This window comes from Triticum urartu, chromosome 2 (assembly GCF_003073215.2).
Source record: "Triticum urartu cultivar G1812 chromosome 2, Tu2.1, whole genome shotgun sequence".
NCBI classification, from domain to species: domain Eukaryota; kingdom Viridiplantae; phylum Streptophyta; class Magnoliopsida; order Poales; family Poaceae; genus Triticum; species Triticum urartu.
The window spans coordinates 445,449,708-445,468,291 of record NC_053023.1 but is presented as its reverse complement, the minus strand read 5'-3'; the positions used below and the strand labels follow the sequence as shown (position 1 = coordinate 445,468,291).

Genomic DNA, 18,584 nt, shown 5'->3' with positions numbered 1-18,584 from the left:
ACTAGGTTTTTTTCTTCATAAAATGTCCATTTAAGTGGCCTGGGATCGTGTTGAGACGAGTCTGGACGTTTCTCTCCCTCTCCCGTCCGAAGAAGAGGGGCGGCTTTTTACATCTCCCAGTCGACCCACCTCAACGCCGCTGTTGCGCCGGATCCCTCGCCCTCCGTCTGCCGCTTTGGCGGCGGGAGGGCGGGGGGTCCTCGTCTCGCGGCTGTAATGGCGGCGATGAGGAGGTGATGGAGTCGCTGGTGTGGTTTTTGTTGCATGTGCGCGTCCCCTTCGACTCCGATGCTCGATGGAGCTCCGTGGTGGTGCACCTGCTTCCCCAGCACTCGCGAATCAACGGATTTGTGTTGTGCTTCCTTCCCCAGTCAGATCTCGCGGGGCGGCGGATCAGGGATGTGAAGATCTCGAAGATGACGACATGGTGGTTCGCGGCGGAGCCGATGTTCCTGGGCGTTACCTCTCTAGAGGCGGTGAGTGAGGACTTTCCGGTTGCCATGGGGATGATTTCGTCGATCCAAGGCGCATGGACGAGCGCAGGCGGCAGCGCGTATTCCTCTCTTTCGGGATGCCGACGATGCTAGAGCTCAGAAGGACTCCTTTGTATTATCTACTATTTTCTAAGCTTTTCTGTAAGATCGAACTATCTATGAAATCGTAATCTTCTCGCAAAAAAAGTGGCCTGGGATCCCTCCATGAGAACCCATGCCATCCATCCATGATATGACGGCTAAGGACTATTTTTTTCTTCTATTTTTGCACTGCAAGTCCATCTTCTATTGTGGCGCCCGGGCAAGACAAATAGGAGCTACAACGCCGGGTCACGCGGCAACCTCTTCCTCGCAGTGGCCAGCTGGCCAACACGTCGCGTCGGCAGGCAGGCCTTTCTAAGACTGTGCGACGACAAGGCGTGGGCTGGCGGCCGGCGCCGGCGCTGTCTCTAGTGTTCGATTCGCGCCGTCCTCTAACAATCTCATACTTGCCTCCTAGGACTAGGTGACATCTCTAACCCCATCGTTATCTCTGGCTCCTGGCTTCCCAATTTGATGCATTTTTTTGAGGTGAAATTATCGTAGTTTATCTTTGCAGATTTGAGGCCTAACAGGTTTCCTGTGGATTTTTTTAAAACAAGGCAAAAGATTTACCATATTCATTGATTAAGGGAGAAGGTTTAAGACAAATAACCGCAAAGTGGGAGACAAATATCTACTCTCGCGGCATTACAATACTCAAGTGCGTGGCACAAGCAATAGCCCAAAGATGGGCCTCCTCTTTTATCTTCGCGACTAGCATCATCGTCGTAGCAGCGGTGTTACGAAAAACCCTTGCATTATGCTGTAACACCCTCGATGCGACTATATCTCCCACGTGTCGAGGCACGACTTAGAGGCATAATCGCATTGAAGGCATATGTAGCAAGTTAGGCAATCATCACAACATCCCATGTAATATAGATAATAAAAGGGGAGATAACATAGTTGGCTTACACTCGCCACATCAATCAAGTACATAAATAACATTACATCATCCAAACACTCATGGCCCGACTACGGCGCCAAAATAAAAGATAACACAACATGCGACACGGTCCCGATCACCCCAACTGGGCACCACTACTGATCATCAGGGAAAGACACATAGTATCGTTGAGAGTCCTCGTCGAACTCCCACTTGAGCTCAAGCGCGTCACCTGGAGCGGAATCATCAGGCCCTGCATCTGGATTTAATAGTAATCTGTGAGCCACAGGGACTCAGCAATCTCGCACCCTCGCGATCAAGATTATTTAAGCTTATAGGTAAGGCAAGGTAAATATGTGTGGAGCTGCAGCAAGCGACTAGCATATATGGTGGCTATCCTGTTCGCAAAAGAGAGCGAGAAGAGGAGGCAAAGCACGAACGCATAACTAAAGAGGGCAACCTGTGGCAAGCAATACTCCAACACCGTGTCCACTTCCCGGACTCTGCCGAGAAGAGGCCATCACGGTAACTCACACTGTTGATTCATTTTAATTAAGTTAAGGTTCAAGTTATCTACAACCGGACGTTAACAAATTCCCATCTGCCCATAACCGCGGGCATGACTTTCGAAAATTCAAATCCCTGCAGGGGAGTCCCAGCTTAACCCATGACAAGCTCTCACGGTCAACGAAGGAATAGACCTCCTCCCGAGACGTTCCGATCAGACTCAGTACCTTGGTTCTTCAAGACACTTCGACAGGTTAAAACAAGACCAGCAACACCGCCGAATGTGCCGACAAATCCCGATAGGAGCTGCACATATCTCGTTCTCAGGGCACACTCAGATGAGCTCTTCATACAACTAAAACCAAACCTTGAGTTTCCCCGAGGGGGCGCTGCACAGGACTCTAGTTCGGACCAACACTCAGAGGAGCACTGGCCCGGGGGGGCTAAAATAAGATGACCCTCGGGCTCCAGAAACCCAAGGGAAGAAGAGGCTAGGTGGCAAATGGTAAAACCAAGGTTGGGCATTACTGGAAAAGCTTTAATCAAGGTGAACTATCAAGGGGTTCCCATTATAACCCAACCGCGTAAGGAACGCAAAATCCGGGAACATAACACCGATATGACGGAAACTAGGGCGGCAAGAGTGGAACAAAACATTAGGCGAGAGGCCGAGCCTTCCACCCTTTACCAAGTATATATATGCATTAAGATAACATGGCAAAATAATGATATCCCAACCAGTAAAATAATGTTCCAACAAGGAACGGTCTCCAATCTTCACCTGCAACTAGCAACGCTATAAGAGGGGCTGAGCAAAGCGGTAACATAGCCAATCAATGGTTTTCTAGGGCATGGTGGATTAGAGGTTTGACATGGCAATTTGGGAGGCTTGAAAACAAGTGGTAGGCATCATAGCATTGGCATAGCAAAAGAGCGAGCATCTAGCAAAGCAAAGATAGTAGTGATTTCGAGGGTATGATCATCTTGCCTGCAATGTTGTCAGAGTTGACTGGATCCTCGAAAGCAAACTCAACGGGCTCCTTGTTAGCGAACTCGTCTCCCGGCTCTACCCAAACAATACAAACAAGCAACAAGGACACAATCAACCACGTGCAAGGATCAAACAATATGATGCAAACATGGTATGCTATGCGGGATGCGATGCGAGATGCATATGCAAGATGTGACAAGGAATGCATGAACCTGGCCTCAACTTGGAAATCCAAGTGTGCCACTGGAAAGATGAGATGAAATCGCTTGAAAACAATATAAAGAACGCCGGAATCGGAGTTACGGTTTGGAAATGGCAAGCGATTCAAATATGGCCATGTTCTGCGATTTACAGCAAGTAGCCATCTAAATGCAACAAGATGAACATGCTATAGCACCCAAACATGACAACAAAATACATGGCAGGGATGCATTCAAGATGCTTAACAAAAGTCTAGCACTGAGCTACGGCCAATTCATCCATTAACAGGTTCAAACAAGCATGGCAAAAATGCATATGGTAAACAGATCTCAGACTTATGAAATTAACACTTGTCTGGAATTTCAGATCAGATAGCACTCTTTGGAGCAACAAAACTACATTCTACAAGACCTGAACATGGCAAAGTAAAGCATGGCATGGAGCTACTCAAAGAGCTTAACAAAAGTCCCTTAGTGACCTTGAGCCAAAAGGGGTCAGAAAATACATTTGCAAGCATGTGAACATGGCAAAAACATAATCAGTTCTCAGACTTAGTGAAAACTGGAGCATGCTGAAAACAGATATCAAGTAGGCATGTTTACGAGCTCGATGCACTCACTACGGTGCAAGTCATGACCAACTAAGCATACATCCATCAAGAATACACAAAATGCAAGCTATACATGGCAAGAACAATAGCATAGCATGCACGGATCAACTACAACATCATCGGCAAAATCGCTAACAAGTAGACAATCTGCCCAGATTCACGAAATAGCAAAAGTAGAGCTCGATTGACTTAAGCTAGGGTGCTCCATAATTGCAAACAAAGATAGCATGGATAGAGCACTACAATATTAACAAAACATCCTTACTGATCATCCTCAAAAGAGGCACGGATCACTAGGAAACAACATGAACATATGGCCATATGAGATAAACAGCTCAAGGACTTAGTGGAAATGCTAAGTCCCTGAAATCAGCATTACCAAGTGCCTCACTTTGCAAGCTTGTGCTAGTCACCACACACATCACAAAAATACATGGGTTGCACCTCTGGAAAGATGGCAAAACCCTTAACAAAACATATGTAGAGCTCATGGGCATATCAAGCACACATCAATCATGGCAAAAATGACAAATATCTAAATGGAGTAGCAGATCTGACAATTATCTCAAGTAGCCCTCTTCTAACAACATTTCGGGCATCAAGATGAACTCAAATGAAAATGATGCAATGGAATGAAATGATGTACTCTCTGAGACGAACATTTTGATATGCTATATGCCCAAAACGGAGCTACGGATGCAAAGTTATAGCACGATGAACAAGAGCATATGAACTAGGGTTTCGGGAGAAAGTCAACCCCGAGATTTAAACTCAGATCCAGATCCGGGGCTTCACGCGAACCGAGGATCGCCGGGATTCCTGTAGCGGCCGGAGAAGTCGTCGGACTTGGCGGTTGGGGCGCCGGATCTTGGAGAGGCGGCCGGATGGCGCGGATCCGGCCACCGGAGCGGCGGACGGCGGGTGGCGGCGGTTGATGGCGCTGGCCTCGGTAGGCGCGGCGGGCGCGGGCGCCGGCGAGCGGCTAGGCGAGCGCCGGCGGAACGAAAGGCGGCGGCCGCGGCGGAGGTGCGGTGACCCGGGCGTGGGGAAGAAGGTACCGAGCGGCGCGGGCGGCGATGGGCCTCGGGGGCCCGATCCGGGCCTCCCGGGCCGAAGCGGCGGCGATGTGGGCGCGAGGCGGCGGAGAATGGGGGTGTGCCACGTGGCGGCGGTGGTGGAAGCCGGACACGTCCGTCGGTGGCGAAAATGTCCGGCGGCGGCGGACGAAGTGGATCTAGGTTAGGGATGGAGGGGATCCGGGATTTTTAGGAGGGGTTCTTTATATAGGCATAGAGGGAGCTAGGAGAGTCCAAATGAGGTGCGGTTTTCGGCCACGCGATCATGATCGAACGCTCTAGATGATGGAGAGGGTTTAGGTGGGTTTTGGGCCAACTTGGAGGGGTGTTGGGCTGCAACACACACGAGGCCTTTTCGGTCCCTCGGTTAACCGTTGGAGTATCAAACGAAGTCCAAATGGTACGAAACTTGACAGGCGGTCTACCGGTAGTAAACCAAGGCCGCTTGGCAAGTCCCGGTCCAATCCGGAAATGTTTAATCCCCACACACTAAAGAAAGGTAGAAATGGCCACCGGAGGAGAACGAAGCACCGGAATGCAAAACGGACAACAGGGAAAATGCTCGAATGCATGAGATGAACACGTATGCAAATGCGATGCACATGATGACATGATATGAGATGCATGACAATGATAGCAACACACGGAGACAAAGACCCGAACCCAAGAAAATAAAATAACTTAAGGCCGGAAACGGCAAGAGTTGGAGTACATATTGGGAAAGTCATATCCGGGGTGTTACATATGCTCTTTCCAAATCTCCCAAGACATAAGCATGAACAAGGAGGCGATAGCCTTTCTCTGATCTCCACGCTCAATCACATTTTTAATCCACCATTCTCGAACCATAGCCTCACTTCGCCAGCTCCTCACCACATCACCATGTATACCAAGCCATGTCTCATTTTTCGTGGTAAATTGAAAACAGTTGCATGACCTAGCCCCCCCCCCGCGAGCGACTCAGGCGGCGGCGCGGGCACCCCCCTCCTCTCCTCCTCCCCGCCCTCCCCCGCCCTCGCCGCCGAGGCAAAGCCCCCCGTGGTGGCTGGCAACGGGCCCCCTATCTCCACTGCTCGAGGGTGGCCGGTGCGGGGCGGCCGATCCTGGCGGCGGCGCCGGGCGTGCGTGGGGCTCGGCGACGGCGGTGGCTCCTGGTAGCGGTGTTATGGGCGATGGCGGCGATGTGGTGGGCGACAGCGGTGGCTCCGCGGCTACGTGCTCGTGGTGGCGGCGGTGGTCTAGATCCGACCACGGGCTACCACGGGCGGGTCCCGGTGGACCCCTTCTCTTCGGGCCATGGCTCGGCATCCTTCTCCTCTCGGTCGGGGTCGGAGGTGGGCTGGTGCTGGTGGAGGTGGGGGCGTGCTGGCCGGATCTGATGCGAGTTTTCCGGCAGGCGGCGCGGGTTGGGCAGCGGCTGGGCGTGGCGCTGCTCCGGCCGTGGGCGACGGCGCGAGGAGGCCTCGGTGATGGCCTCCCAGTGTCGTGGCAGCTCCATGGTAGCTCAACGAATCTGTTCGTGGCAGCGGCCGGCTTCTCCGGCGTCGGCTCGTCTACGGTCGGGCTGTCTCGACCTTCACCCCATCTCCTCGTCGCCCGGGCGTTACTCCCATCAATGGGCTGGTCCTCTCCCAGCTGTGGTCCACCGCTCGTCTTGCGCCCCGGTGCTGCAGGACCGAGCTCGTCCCACGCCCGATGCAGCATGACCGAGCTCGTCTCGCGCACGGTGCAGCAGGACTGACCTCGTCCCCTTCTCGATGCTGCTGGACCGAGCTCGTCTTGTGCTCGGGGCTACAGGACGGGTCGGTGGATGCCAGTTTTGGCCGACCTATTGGGTCTCGAAGCTGGGGGTCACCCAGGGGTGCGAAAGGTGGGACCTTTCTGCTCGTATATTTCGTTGGGGTGCGACGGGTCTTGGGTGAGGTGGTGTCGAGGTCTTGGATGCGGGGCGGCGACCCTGGTGGTGGTAGCGCGGTGCTCGTGGGCAGAGCCCGTGCCTTGGTGCTGCCCGGTCTCCATGGACGTGTGGTCGGCGTGGTTGTCGGGGTGTGGCGTTTGGTGGCGGTGAGTGTTGGCCGAGGTGAAAACCTGTTCTATCTTCGGACGGACCAGCGGCGGCGAAGATCGTTCCCTTCTTGAAGGCGTCGTCGCGGCTCTCATTGCCCGTCATGCGGCTCCGGGGGAAACTCTGATCCTTGGATCGGGCGGTGGCGGCGCGCCTATGTCGTTCCCTTCTTGAGGGCGCCTGTTGGAAATATGCCCTAGAGGCAATAATAAATTAGTTATTATTATTATATTTCATTGTTCATGATAATCGTTTATTATCCATGCTAGAATTGTATTGATAGGAAACTCAGATACATGTGTGGATACATAGACAACACCATGTCCCTAGTAAGCCTCTAGTTGACTAGCTCGTTGATCAATAGATGGTTACAGTTTCCTGACCATGGACATTGGATGTCGTTGATAACGGGATCACATCATTAGGAGAATGATGTGATGGACAAGACCCAATCCTAAGCCTAGCACAAGATCATGTAGTTCGTATGCTAAAGCTTTTCTAATGTCAAGTATCATTTCCTTAGACCATGAGATTGTGCAACTCCCGGATACCGTAGGAATGCTTTGGGTGTACCAAACGTCACAACGTAACTGGGTGTCTATAAAGGTTCACTACAGGTATCTCCGAAAGTGTCTGTTGGGTTGGCACGAATCGAGACTGGGATTTGTCACTCCGTGTAAACGGAGAGGTATCTCTGGGCCCACTCGGTAGGACATCACCATAATGTGCACAATGTGATCAAGGAGTTGATCACGGGATGATGTGTTATGGAACAAGTAAAGAGACTTGCCGGTAATGAGATTGAACAAGGTATCGTGATACCGACGATCGAATCTCGGGCAAGTATCGTACCGATGGACAAAGGGAATTGTATACGGGATTGATTGAATCCTTGACATCGTGGTTCATCCGATGAGATCATCGTGGAGCATGTGGGAGCCAACATGGGTATCCAGATCCCGCTGTTGGTTATTGACCGGAGAGTTGTCTCGGCCATGTCTGCATGACTCCCGAACCCGTAGGGTCTACACACTTAAGGTTCGATGACGCTAGGGTTATAGGGAAAGTATGTGCGTGGTCATCGAATGTTGTTCGGAGTCCCGGATGAGATCCCGGACGTCACGAGGAGTTCCGGAATGGTCCGGAGGTAAAGATTTATATATGGGAAGTCATAATATGGTCACCGGAATAATTCGGGGGTTACCGGTATTGTACCGGGACCACTGGAGGGGTTCTGGGGGTCCACCGGGAGGGTCCACTTGCCCCGGAGGGCCCTATGGGCTGTGTGTGGAGAGGGACCAGCCCCTTAGTGGGCTGGGCGCCTCCCCCCTAGGGCCCATGCACCTAGGGTTTGGGGGAACCCTAAAGGGGGGCGCCCCCCTTGCCTTGCGGGGCAAGGCAACCCCCCTGGCCGCCGCCCCCTCCTCAGATTGGATCTGAGGGGGCCGGCCCCCCTCTCCCTTGCCCCTATATATATGTGGGGGGTGGGAGGGCAGCCGCACCCAAGTTCTGGCGCAGCCCTCCCCCTCTCCCAAGTCCTCCTCTTCTCCCGCGGTGCTTGGCGAAGCCCTACAGGATTGCCACGCTCCTCCTCCACCACCATGCCGTCGTGCTGCTGCTGGATGGAGTCTTCCCCAACCTCTCCTTCTCCCCTTGCTGGATCAAGGCGTAGGAGACGTCACCGGGTTGCACGTGTGTTGAACGCGGAGGCGCCGTGGTTCGGCACTTAGATCGAAATCAACCGCGATCTGAATCGCTACGAGTACGACTCCTTCATCCGCGTTCTTGCAACGCTTCCGCTTAGCGATCTACAAGGGTATGTAGATGCACTCCCTTCCCCTCGTTGCTAGATTACTCCATATATTGATCTTGGTGATGCATAGAAAATTTTAAATTTCTGCTACGATCCCCAACATCGCCGCCTTCGAGCGCATGGATTGTCATATGTAGCTTCATCTCCACGTGGTAGTGCTAGGGGTGGTGTTGCTGCGCTCAGCGCCTTTGTATCTTGTCCTGGGTGTGTGCGTGTGTTGCGGTGGCGTGGCGTGTGTTTGTACTGGATGCTGGTTGATTGGTGCTTTATATATAAAGCGGGGTGAAAGCCTTTTTCGGTTATAACAAGCCATGTTGCGACCGCGATCCAGACACGCTGGGAGAACCTGCATTGGAAGAGAAGGTGTGCCGCAGTTTCCTGGACTTGCTTGCAAAGCGGGCAGAGGTTGCAGTTCGTCCATCCACGACGGTGCAATCGATCGGCCGTCCAAACTCTGTTTTGAATTATCAATCAAGCAAAATATTTGCATTTTGGAGGAGGCCAACCCTTCCAAACAGCAGCAGGCATGATGATTATCGTGTGTCTCGCAAACTGTGCCATATAGGCAGTCGATGCCGAGTATTCTCCATGGGACGTGAAATTGCATAGGATAGAATCATGCACATCATTGTAACAAAGGATAGCTTCTCCCGAAGTAAGGCAAACTCCTGGATATGCTCCATGGTAAGCCCATGGTGGGTATCTTGTGAAATTTTGTTCTGCAGGGGCTGCGGATGTACGATATGGACAAATACATTGTCCGACTAGAGGTGGATTCTGAAGCAGCGCTGCTACTTCAAGGATGAGTCTGGCATTCGCCCGCTGGATCTTGCATATGGTATCAATAAAATTAGTTGTAGCAATCCACGAATTCATGTTGTTAAGCATCACAGAAACAGAAACATCTTATAGTTTTGTGGTGCCTAGGCTTTATTATTGGAAGCAGGGTACTCCATGTAGTTCTTTGGCCCCATCTATGCTTTATTGATATATATGCATCGAGTAAAAGTTCTTCATTTTTGGCTAATGGTTCATTGGTTCTTGGGTTTATTATTAGAGTCTTTTATCTTCATACTCCCTTCTTTTCAGTTTATAGGGCTCAATCCAAAAATCTCACCAACCAAGGTAGATGATAAGTGGTGGAATAATTTTGGTAGTTTGCAAAAGTACTCAATTAATACGCTCGTTTTTCTCAAACAATTGTGTTTAACAATGCATTAATTACAATGCATGCCTGCGTGACCAATCAATAACTAAGAATTTTAACATGCATTGATGATTTTTCTATTAATCCTCTCATGCAGTGATTTAATGCACCTCGATATCTCAGCGTGTGATAGAAAGCAATAGAAATGAGACCTACAAAATGGGAAAACAAACGTTTTGAGATAAACCTATAAACCGAAAAGGAGGTACTCCCCCCGTTTCAGTTTACAAGTCCTGTGTGTATACCTAGGTTGCCAATTTTATCACTGTAATACAAACTATATAACACAAAAATTATACCGTTTGAAAATAGAACATCTGAAGTTTATAGTGGTATGTTTTTTGTAATATATGACTTATATTAGGTTGGTCAAATTGACGACCTAGTGATACGCGCACGCCTTATAAACTGAGAGAGAGTGGGTAGTATATACATATGACCGAGAATGCCTAGGTACGCGACACCAAATTATGCATTAATTAAAATGCATGCATGCGTGACCAATCAATAACAAAGAATGTTTACATGTATTGATGATTTTTTACCTCTCATGCAGTGATTTAATGCACTTCGATATCTCAGGTGTGATGAAAAGCAATAAAAATAAGACTTATAAAATGAGAAAACAAAAGTTTTGAGATAAGTTCTATAAACCGAGAAGGAGATAGTATATACATAGGACCGAGAATGCCTAGGTATGCGACACCAAATTTAGTTTGACTTTGTCTACACCTTTGTTAATTTTTCTTGAAATTTAGAGCATCTATAGTTGGACTTGGCAAATCCGGCCCCTCAAACGCCAGCGTACACGCCACTAACCGGGCACTCCTCAAAAAATAAAATCCACATTCAGACACCTTAATTGCCATATCTCAAATCCATACAAACTCATGCGACTATATCGACGCACACGCATTGCTCGGCTACTCCATCGCACTACACTAAATATGCCATCAGACTACCAAATTTTGGCATGTTTGACTATGATGGAGTTCATCCACGGCTGCTCTTGCCCTTCCCGGCGCCCTTGCAGTCCTTCTTGTAGAAATACTGGTCGAAAACGCAGTACGGATCGAGTCGAATCTGCTCATCGCCGGAGCTATCCTCGTCGTCGCTGTCCTCCTTCTCCTTCGGTGGCAGTTCGACCATGGGGCAGACCGCCCGGTTCTTCTCACGGGCGAGGGCACACGTGTTCCTCCGCTGCCGTTTTTCACAATGCGGACACGGATTGCTTCCTCCTTTGTGGCCGCCCGCGCCGCCGCATCAGCCGCCTCCGCCGTCATTTCCGTCGCGAGACGGGCCGCCGCCTTGGCGGCCCTTATCCTCTCCTTCCCACGGCGGCCACCCGTTCCCGGGGGGATTCATACTCTACCCGGCCGGTGATGGGCAGGTGTTCCGGCCAGGACCACAGGGATCCAGCACCAGAGGATCCGAGCGCCCGGTGAGCCAACGCTATGGCGTCGCGGCGGACGAATCCGTCCGTCGGCCGGGCACTATCCTTCTAGGAGCGGCGGAGTGCAATGCTGACTGCCATTGCCTCCTCCAACCTACATGATACGACACCCTAGTCAACGGATCCGGACTGGTCAGAGCCCGATCCACTGCCTGCCATGGTGGAGAAGGTCGCAAACTGCCGGAGGTAAGCTCATGTGGCGGAGGGGAGTGAAGTGAAGTGACTTGGGTTTGGCCTGAAGAGAGGATGAAGACGAATATAAATGGGTCAGATGGGCCAACATGAGCCGGGTCACATCATAAATGGGGTCAGGTGGGCCAACATGAGCCGGGTTCGATGTGACGAACGTGTCCGAATGTTTCATATCCGTCCTATATTTGAGCTGGATATGGGAGATGTATATTCAGTCCGAGTGTTTGAGGACCATTTGAGAGACCAGTCTGCGTCCAAATTTCGTGTGCGGCTTGCCCGGGCATTTGAGACTCCACCAGTGCGGCCTGCCCGGGCATTTGAGACTCCACCGGTGCAGCTCCACCCCTTTCTCCCCCATCTATCCCCAACACCTCCTCTCCGTTCTCATCCTATGTTCGCCCCTGCGGCTAACCCTAGCCGCCAACTCGTGTTGCGGGCACTGAGGATGGGAGCGGGGCGGCCGCCTCACGGGGTGGAGCGGCTGGGGCGTCACCGCTTGGGTGCAGAAGCAGTGGCAGCGGTGGCGCTGTGCTGTGGCGGAGGAGAAGGATAGCGATGTGGTGGTTCGAGCCTGGAGAGTAGCGCTGTCCTATATTGAGGTGGACTCCGATGAGAAGCGCCTAAACAAGCTTGGTTACAAGGAAGAGCTCCGGAGGGAGATGGTACGTACATTATCATTTCCTTCATATATTTCTACCCTGCAAATCGGCTTTGTATTGCTCTGTATGTCATATTTGTGGCAAAGAGAATTAGGCACTTGCGGATTGCATCCACTTGTATTTTCTGATGAGATATGAGATCTGGTTACGTTGCGTGTTTTAGTAAAATTGTGGCAACAGTGGCTAGTTTCTTCGCCTGTAGAAGCTTGATGCGATTGTGCATGACCAGCTTGCGAATTGCGTTTTGTTTTGCCAATCGTATTTTTCTGGTTTCTCAAGAGATGGAGATCTTTTGTTGCATGTGCTGCAAACGCTGTTCAAGACGCTGGCCATCACTTTCTCCAAGATGACGATCTTCACTGGGATCACGTCTTTGTACGGTAGCATCCTCCAGTTCGTGAGGCCGGCCAGCCTCGTGCGGGGCTGGGTCATCGTCTCCTTCTTCACCTGGTTCATCGGTGTCGTCATGTTGGGGATTTCTCCTTCCCTGTAAGCACGCACCTTCCTAGAACTTGCCAGATTCAAGAATCAACCCTATCTGTGATTGAAATTTGGTGCTCTGTTTTCCGTTGCTTATAACATTCAGTTTGGTTTGGTCCATCTCAGTCAAAATGATGCCATTGATATACATAATTCTTGCAATTTAGTTCTGACTCTCGAGTGGCAATATATGTGCGACAATTACTGAATCTTGAATGTACTGTTTTCTTGTATTTGTGATGCATGAATGTGTCATATTAAGTGGAAAAGACTCATGGTTTCTGATCACGGCTGGTGTGCTCTGTTTTAAACTTTTTTTTATTTTTTGTTTGACAACAGACAACTGGTTCCCTATATTCCTGGGCAACTCATCTTGCTGCCCGGTCTGGGGTCAGCGTTGCTTGCTTGCTTTTCTCCCATAGCCCCATAGATGAGTGTCGACGCCGTCTTAGCCTTGGCTATCAGATGCGTCGACGTTGTCATCGCCTGTGCCGCGGACCAGTTAGTGGATGCTGATGCTTTGGCGAATCTGATGCGGCAGTAGTACCAAGTCTGCTCCAAGTCACGGGTGCAGTAACTACCCGTTTTTTCAATCTTCCTCCTCATGCTTGTGCGTTGGGATGCACCTTTTGCCTAACCGGTGACTTGAAACTTATTTGGGGATGGAAGTAGCAAACTGATGCAGATAGTTTCATAGTTTTGGCGTACTTAGTGTCAAATCTGGTTTGACTGCCTCAAATTTTAAAAGAGGCAACCACAGAGCTCTTCTTCTGTTTTTTTATTTAATATGTGTCTGATTGACCTGCTTGGTTGTGGCTTATACAACTTTCTATTCTCCATTAACCCTTTGATTTATGTATGTTGATCTTTCTCAGTTCTTTGAACCTCTAACTACTGAAGCTGAAAATGAGGGTCACGATTGTTTGTATGCAACAGTTCAGGGTACGTTTCATGACATGCTTGCATCTTGTTTGAAGCTTCCTATGTGCCTTGCTAACACAACTGAACATTGCTCCTTTTCACTTACAGTAGCAAAGTCCTGGTGCTGCATGAACCGTAACATTCAGGTTAGCAGGGAAAAAAAATCAGTGTTTGAGACCACATGGCAGGTTAAATGACGAGCTAAATATTCATCTTACATGTACTAAACCATCCTTATTGATTGCAAACATGTAAACTTTGCACTAGTGTTTTTATACATAATGGGGAAAGTGGGATCCCTTGTCTTCAGGTCATTAATTTTTACCTTGAATTGTTAAAGGAGAGGGGAATAAAAAAACCCAAAAGGTTCTCTAAATGCAGCTTCTTCAATACATTTTCTTGACAGTTGATGGACGGATCCAGTAGGCCTTGGTAGTGCTAAGCGTGTTTGAATCCACTATTGCTAAGCGTGTTTGAAACCACTATTGCTTGAGTCATTCTTCCGTTCTCTCATTGGTACGTGGGCCGTACCCCACATAACATTATGTTTCTTTGATAAATTTACTGATGTGCAGGTCGGACCATTCCGAGAATCAGACCTACCAATATGAGAGGTTAAATGCAAGAAACGAGAATAAGGTGAATACGCTGACAGCTGTTTCACGACTTCCTTTGATAGTTTTGTGGTATTTTTTCCCATTCACTCCTTGTGAAAATGAAATCTGTTATTTGAACTAAAATTCATATCCGCATCTACCATTATACTTATCATCGTGCAACATTATGGGGACAAATGCAAAAGTTGTTTCTGTTTTTCATCCATCTCTACGTTTTCTAAATAATATTTTTTTTCTTAGCATAAACAACAGAGAAGCCCTCTGCACTGAACAAAAAAATGTATTGAGTTAAAACCTATATCTGCCAAATACAAATAATTGTCACCAAATCATGTACGCTGCTTGGATTTTATTTACCGAGAAGATCGTCATTGTTGTGTATACACTTCGTCATTTTTTTCATTGATATTGGCTGCAAATGTTTGACATGAATTAAGATTTCTAATATGTATTCCATTGATGTTTTTTTTAACATTTTCAGGAAGTAGCTTTCTTTGATGACGAAGATACAAAACCCGCTGAATCCGTTGATGTCAAGGTGGCTAATAAACGGCAAATTGGTAACACGATAAGTGATAATAATTTTGCCTACTAACATTTCATCACTATATGTTTTAAAATAGTGACCAATCATAAAATGTAGTAGTAATTTACATTGTTGGATAGATAGGTACTATGAGGGTCGATAGGTATTACAGGTGGTGGTGGATGAAGGGGCAAGTATCACTAGAAATGGAGTTGCACATGAGAACTTTTTTCATAGATTTTGTTAAAGTTATTAAAATGTGTATGGTAAGACAAGATGGGGCTTTTGAACGACAATAGTGCTAGAGAATGGGTGGATCAAGAGAATGAAAGTGGAGGAAAAGTAAAGGTAGGGAGAAATATGACACTTTGTCTTCTTGTAGGAGGAGGATGGTTACCGATGCTGGACGACTACCAGGGAAGAAAGAAGCGGAATAGAGAGTTGTTATTGCTCATTATAATGACGACCTATTGTTAGACCATGCGTCGCTGCTCCCGCTAAACTGTGCTTCTCTTTTGACAGCAGAGAAGTCTCAAGGTGGAAGGTTGGGGCCGAGAAGCACTAAGTTCTGTGTTGGCTTATATACTGCTAGCTATCAAAGGTATTTTCATATTGGCTGCATTTTGGGGAGCCCGGACTGTCTAAACGGTTGAGGGAACTCACTGGGCGCCCTTTTGAGGTCTGAAAATGTCCATATGTGAGGGAGAAATGATCTTCGGCCTTGGAGACAACCTTAATAATTTGTTTGTTTCATTTATATGCATTGTAGCCCAACCTCTTGTTGTCTTTCTCCTCCACTGCCGCCCCTCCGCATCGCTGCCGCCTCCATCAGACTAATCGAGCGTGCCCTGGACGAGGGCCCCGAATCATGGGACGATAGCGCAGACCGCCGCAATGGCATGGCGGCGTAACCCCAGGGACAGGCGTGGCGCTATTGCGGCCAGCGAGTAGCGTTGCAAGGGCGCGGAGGCAATTGTGTAACCCCAGCGCAGGGCGTGGCGGCGTTGCATCGAAGATTCGTTCTTGATTTGATTTGGCGGTGTTGTCTTGGAGTGGCGAGGGGGGCTTTCGATTGGGGAGATGGGTCGAACTCCAATCTGGTGCGGTCGCATATGGCCACGTCCGAGTTTTCTTTCGTTTTGCTAGCCTAATCTCGGGTTGAAGGGAAGGGATGCGTTTCACTGACTGTAGATCGTGAAATGGTAGAGAGATAGACTGAGTCTGCTCAGTAACAACAAATAAACCAACTTCATGCACATTTTTGGTCAAGCAGTCTGACAGTTGAGTCGTCCATGGGTAACTGCATCTGATTTTTGTTGGAACTCTGGGTGAATTGCTTTTGCAGATTTGACAATTGAGATGCTAGAGAACACAAGAACCGGGTGCTATCAGCGACTGATGCCTGGCGAGCAGTTGAGGTAGCCAGGAACCATCCTTGAGAAAAGATTGGTGCTGGAATACAGTGGAAGGAGCCTCTGTCGCGGGGATGACGATCAGGTGACTGGTGTGGGAAATGACAGCTCTCAGTCAATGCAGGATGGCATGATAAAAGAAGTTGTTAGCACCGAGCCACCGACAGATGAGCAGATGGATTTCGTTATCCGGGTGATAGCACAGACGAGCAGATGGATTTCGTTATCCGGGTGATAGCAAGGAAGCTGAAGAGCATGATGGACAAGGGACAGACGGAAAAGAGTTGCAGGATGGACAAGGGATGAATGAAAAGGAGTAGGAGGAAGCAAGTTATAACAAATATGGATCTGGTGCATCAGAGAATAACATTGCTGGAACACATATTACTGCAAGCCTTACATCTTCTTTCAAAAAGGTAAAATTTATTAGAGAAGACCAATCTATTGGTTGACAAAGACGATCAAGCCCTTTCCCCTTCTAAAGGAGGTGGTATATTACTGGAAGTCTGTGAATCCCCTTCTAAGCGGGTAAATTAGTGGAAGACTATGTATCATGGGTACATACCTGACATGTCTGGGTCATCTTATTTAAATGTAGGACACAAAATTAACCTAGGAACTAACCTTGTTCCAGCACATCTATATTACTACTACTCAGTATCTAACCTTTTGTGTGTGGGAAAACTCAGGATGTAAACTGATACTTCGTATGAAGGTAAAATATTTGTGCACTGAATGAACTGAGAATAGAGGTGATATTATTTTTTGTAAAAATCTAAGTTTTTCGATGACTTCTCCCAAAGACACCGCAGCCATCTTAATAGGAAAACTTGATCAGACTTACCCAGAGTATGCTATTCTCTCTCTAACAATAATTAATTTTTGTAAGGAGACATTACCGGGATGTAAGGAGACTTGCCCATGGTATGTTTTCTCTCTCTAACAATAATTATCTTGTGTACTACTTAGATAACTTGTTAAATGTTTTGTACTGCTCGATCACACATATCATATTTATGTGGTAAGAAAGGAATTGTTAGCTGAAACAAATAATGTTGTGTGTTGGTGTCATGTAGGTGACGGCAATGGATGTCATGTAGAAACTACATATTGTGTGTTGGATATTTGTTTTCTGAATTTAACTCTTTGTTGATAACTTCTCTTTTTATTTGTGAAGAATTTCTTCACATCCTGTATCATGAGCAAATTATTTTGAGATATATAAATATATTTTCTAGACGTGGAATATATTTCAAGATCTATGATAGAAACTGCTAGAGCATCTTTGACAATTGGATTTTTTCAGTTACTCTTTTTACGGGTTTTGTAAGCTCTGTTGATAGTGATGGTGAGTTAGGCTCATTCGGAGGTAAATACAGAAAACTGAGATAAGATACTATCACTTGCTTTTATGGGTATTGGTTAGGGTTATGGTTTTTATGTGACTGATTAGGAGGGTGCAAATTGGGACAACTTGCTTTCAACCATCTGAATGTTGTGATACATGACTGTGAAAGGATTGGATACACCACATACATCAGGTAAACAACATGTACCTATCTGATTACCACATACATCAGGTAAACAACATGTACCTATCTGATTTCACACTTGCACACATGCCATACGCTATTGTCCCATTTTAAAAATATGTTTCTTCACAACCTGGTTGACACCAATGCGCTCAAGTCACTTTATTTAGTCGAAACACAACTGAAGAGAAGAACATGATTTTTCCATAAGTACAACCCCAAGCATGTATATTAATGACTGGCGTTATTGAAATTATTTACATAGAAGATGGGCAACTATCTTATAATCAGTATCTAATTTTCTTGATTTATAATTTATCTTATTAATCTCTGTGGTCGAGCTTCTAGTCCCCCCCCCCCACCCCCCCCTCTTTCTCCGGATGAAAGTCTTGCCTTTTGGTAGGACGACGGAGGCGCTCTCGCGTCTCGGTCCTCCCTCGAGGCGCCGTTCAAGGGGTGGTTGGGGGCTGTGGTCCTGGTGCGTGCTGGTGGGTGGCGGCGGCGGTGCTCGGCTCCTCCCCTCATTCCCGGTGTTGGTGGTGGCGTGTTGGTCCTTTCACAACTTTCAGCAGCTCCTCGCCTTGTTTGCTGATTGGTTGCCGGTGGTGGGGGTCCGCCTGTTGGAACGGTCTGGACGAAGGGGAGATAGTTGTCTTCCCTCCGGCAGTGGCCCGAGGCGGCGGGTGGCAGAGTCGATGTTTTCGTTCAAGCTGTCTGGATCTTCACATCCACGCCAATTGATGTCGTCAGGTGGCTTCGGCCCTGCTGTTCTGGCTGGGCGAGACCTCCGGCAGCTTGATCGCAATTTCTCCTGGTGCTTTGTTCGTGCTGCCCCTGGGCGTAGTGAATTTGGCTTGTAAT

At 48.4% G+C, this 18,584-nt stretch overlaps 1 protein-coding gene across 13 annotated transcripts; it reads left to right on the top strand.

Annotated features, from left to right (window-relative positions):
• The first annotated feature begins 11,860 nt into the window (after nucleotides 1-11,860).
• Nucleotides 11,861-17,430, top strand: LOC125537789. Of its 13 annotated transcripts, none has more exons than XR_007296103.1 (8): nucleotides 11,865-12,238; nucleotides 12,558-12,724; nucleotides 13,591-13,657; nucleotides 13,745-13,856; nucleotides 14,212-14,275; nucleotides 14,735-14,791; nucleotides 15,162-15,380; nucleotides 16,125-17,430. XR_007296103.1 is itself a non-coding variant. In XM_048701098.1 (5 exons), the coding sequence occupies exons 1-5, from the start codon at nucleotides 12,236-12,238 to the stop codon at nucleotides 15,237-15,239; spliced, it is 369 nt and encodes a 122-aa protein (XP_048557055.1). In that variant the 5' UTR covers nucleotides 11,863-12,235; the 3' UTR covers nucleotides 15,240-17,430. The 13 variants fall into 13 exon arrangements, 2 of the variants coding, with proteins under 2 accessions (XP_048557055.1, XP_048557054.1); XR_007296105.1 differs by having other exon boundaries at nucleotides 11,866-12,238; nucleotides 13,745-13,782; XR_007296102.1 differs by having other exon boundaries at nucleotides 11,866-12,238; nucleotides 13,745-13,824.
• Nucleotides 17,431-18,584: the final 1,154 nt, after the last annotated feature.

What these genes read in the sequence shown, in the direction of transcription:
- LOC125537789 (XM_048701097.1), top strand. An exon ending in TTGGGGATTTCTCCTTCCCT is followed by an intron (nt 12,725 to 14,211) that starts GTAAGCACGCAC and finishes ACTGATGTGCAG; the next exon opens with GTCGGACCATTCCGAGAATC. An exon ending in ATGCAAGAAACGAGAATAAG is followed by an intron (nt 14,276 to 14,734) that starts GTGAATACGCTG and finishes TAACATTTTCAG; the next exon opens with GAAGTAGCTTTCTTTGATGA.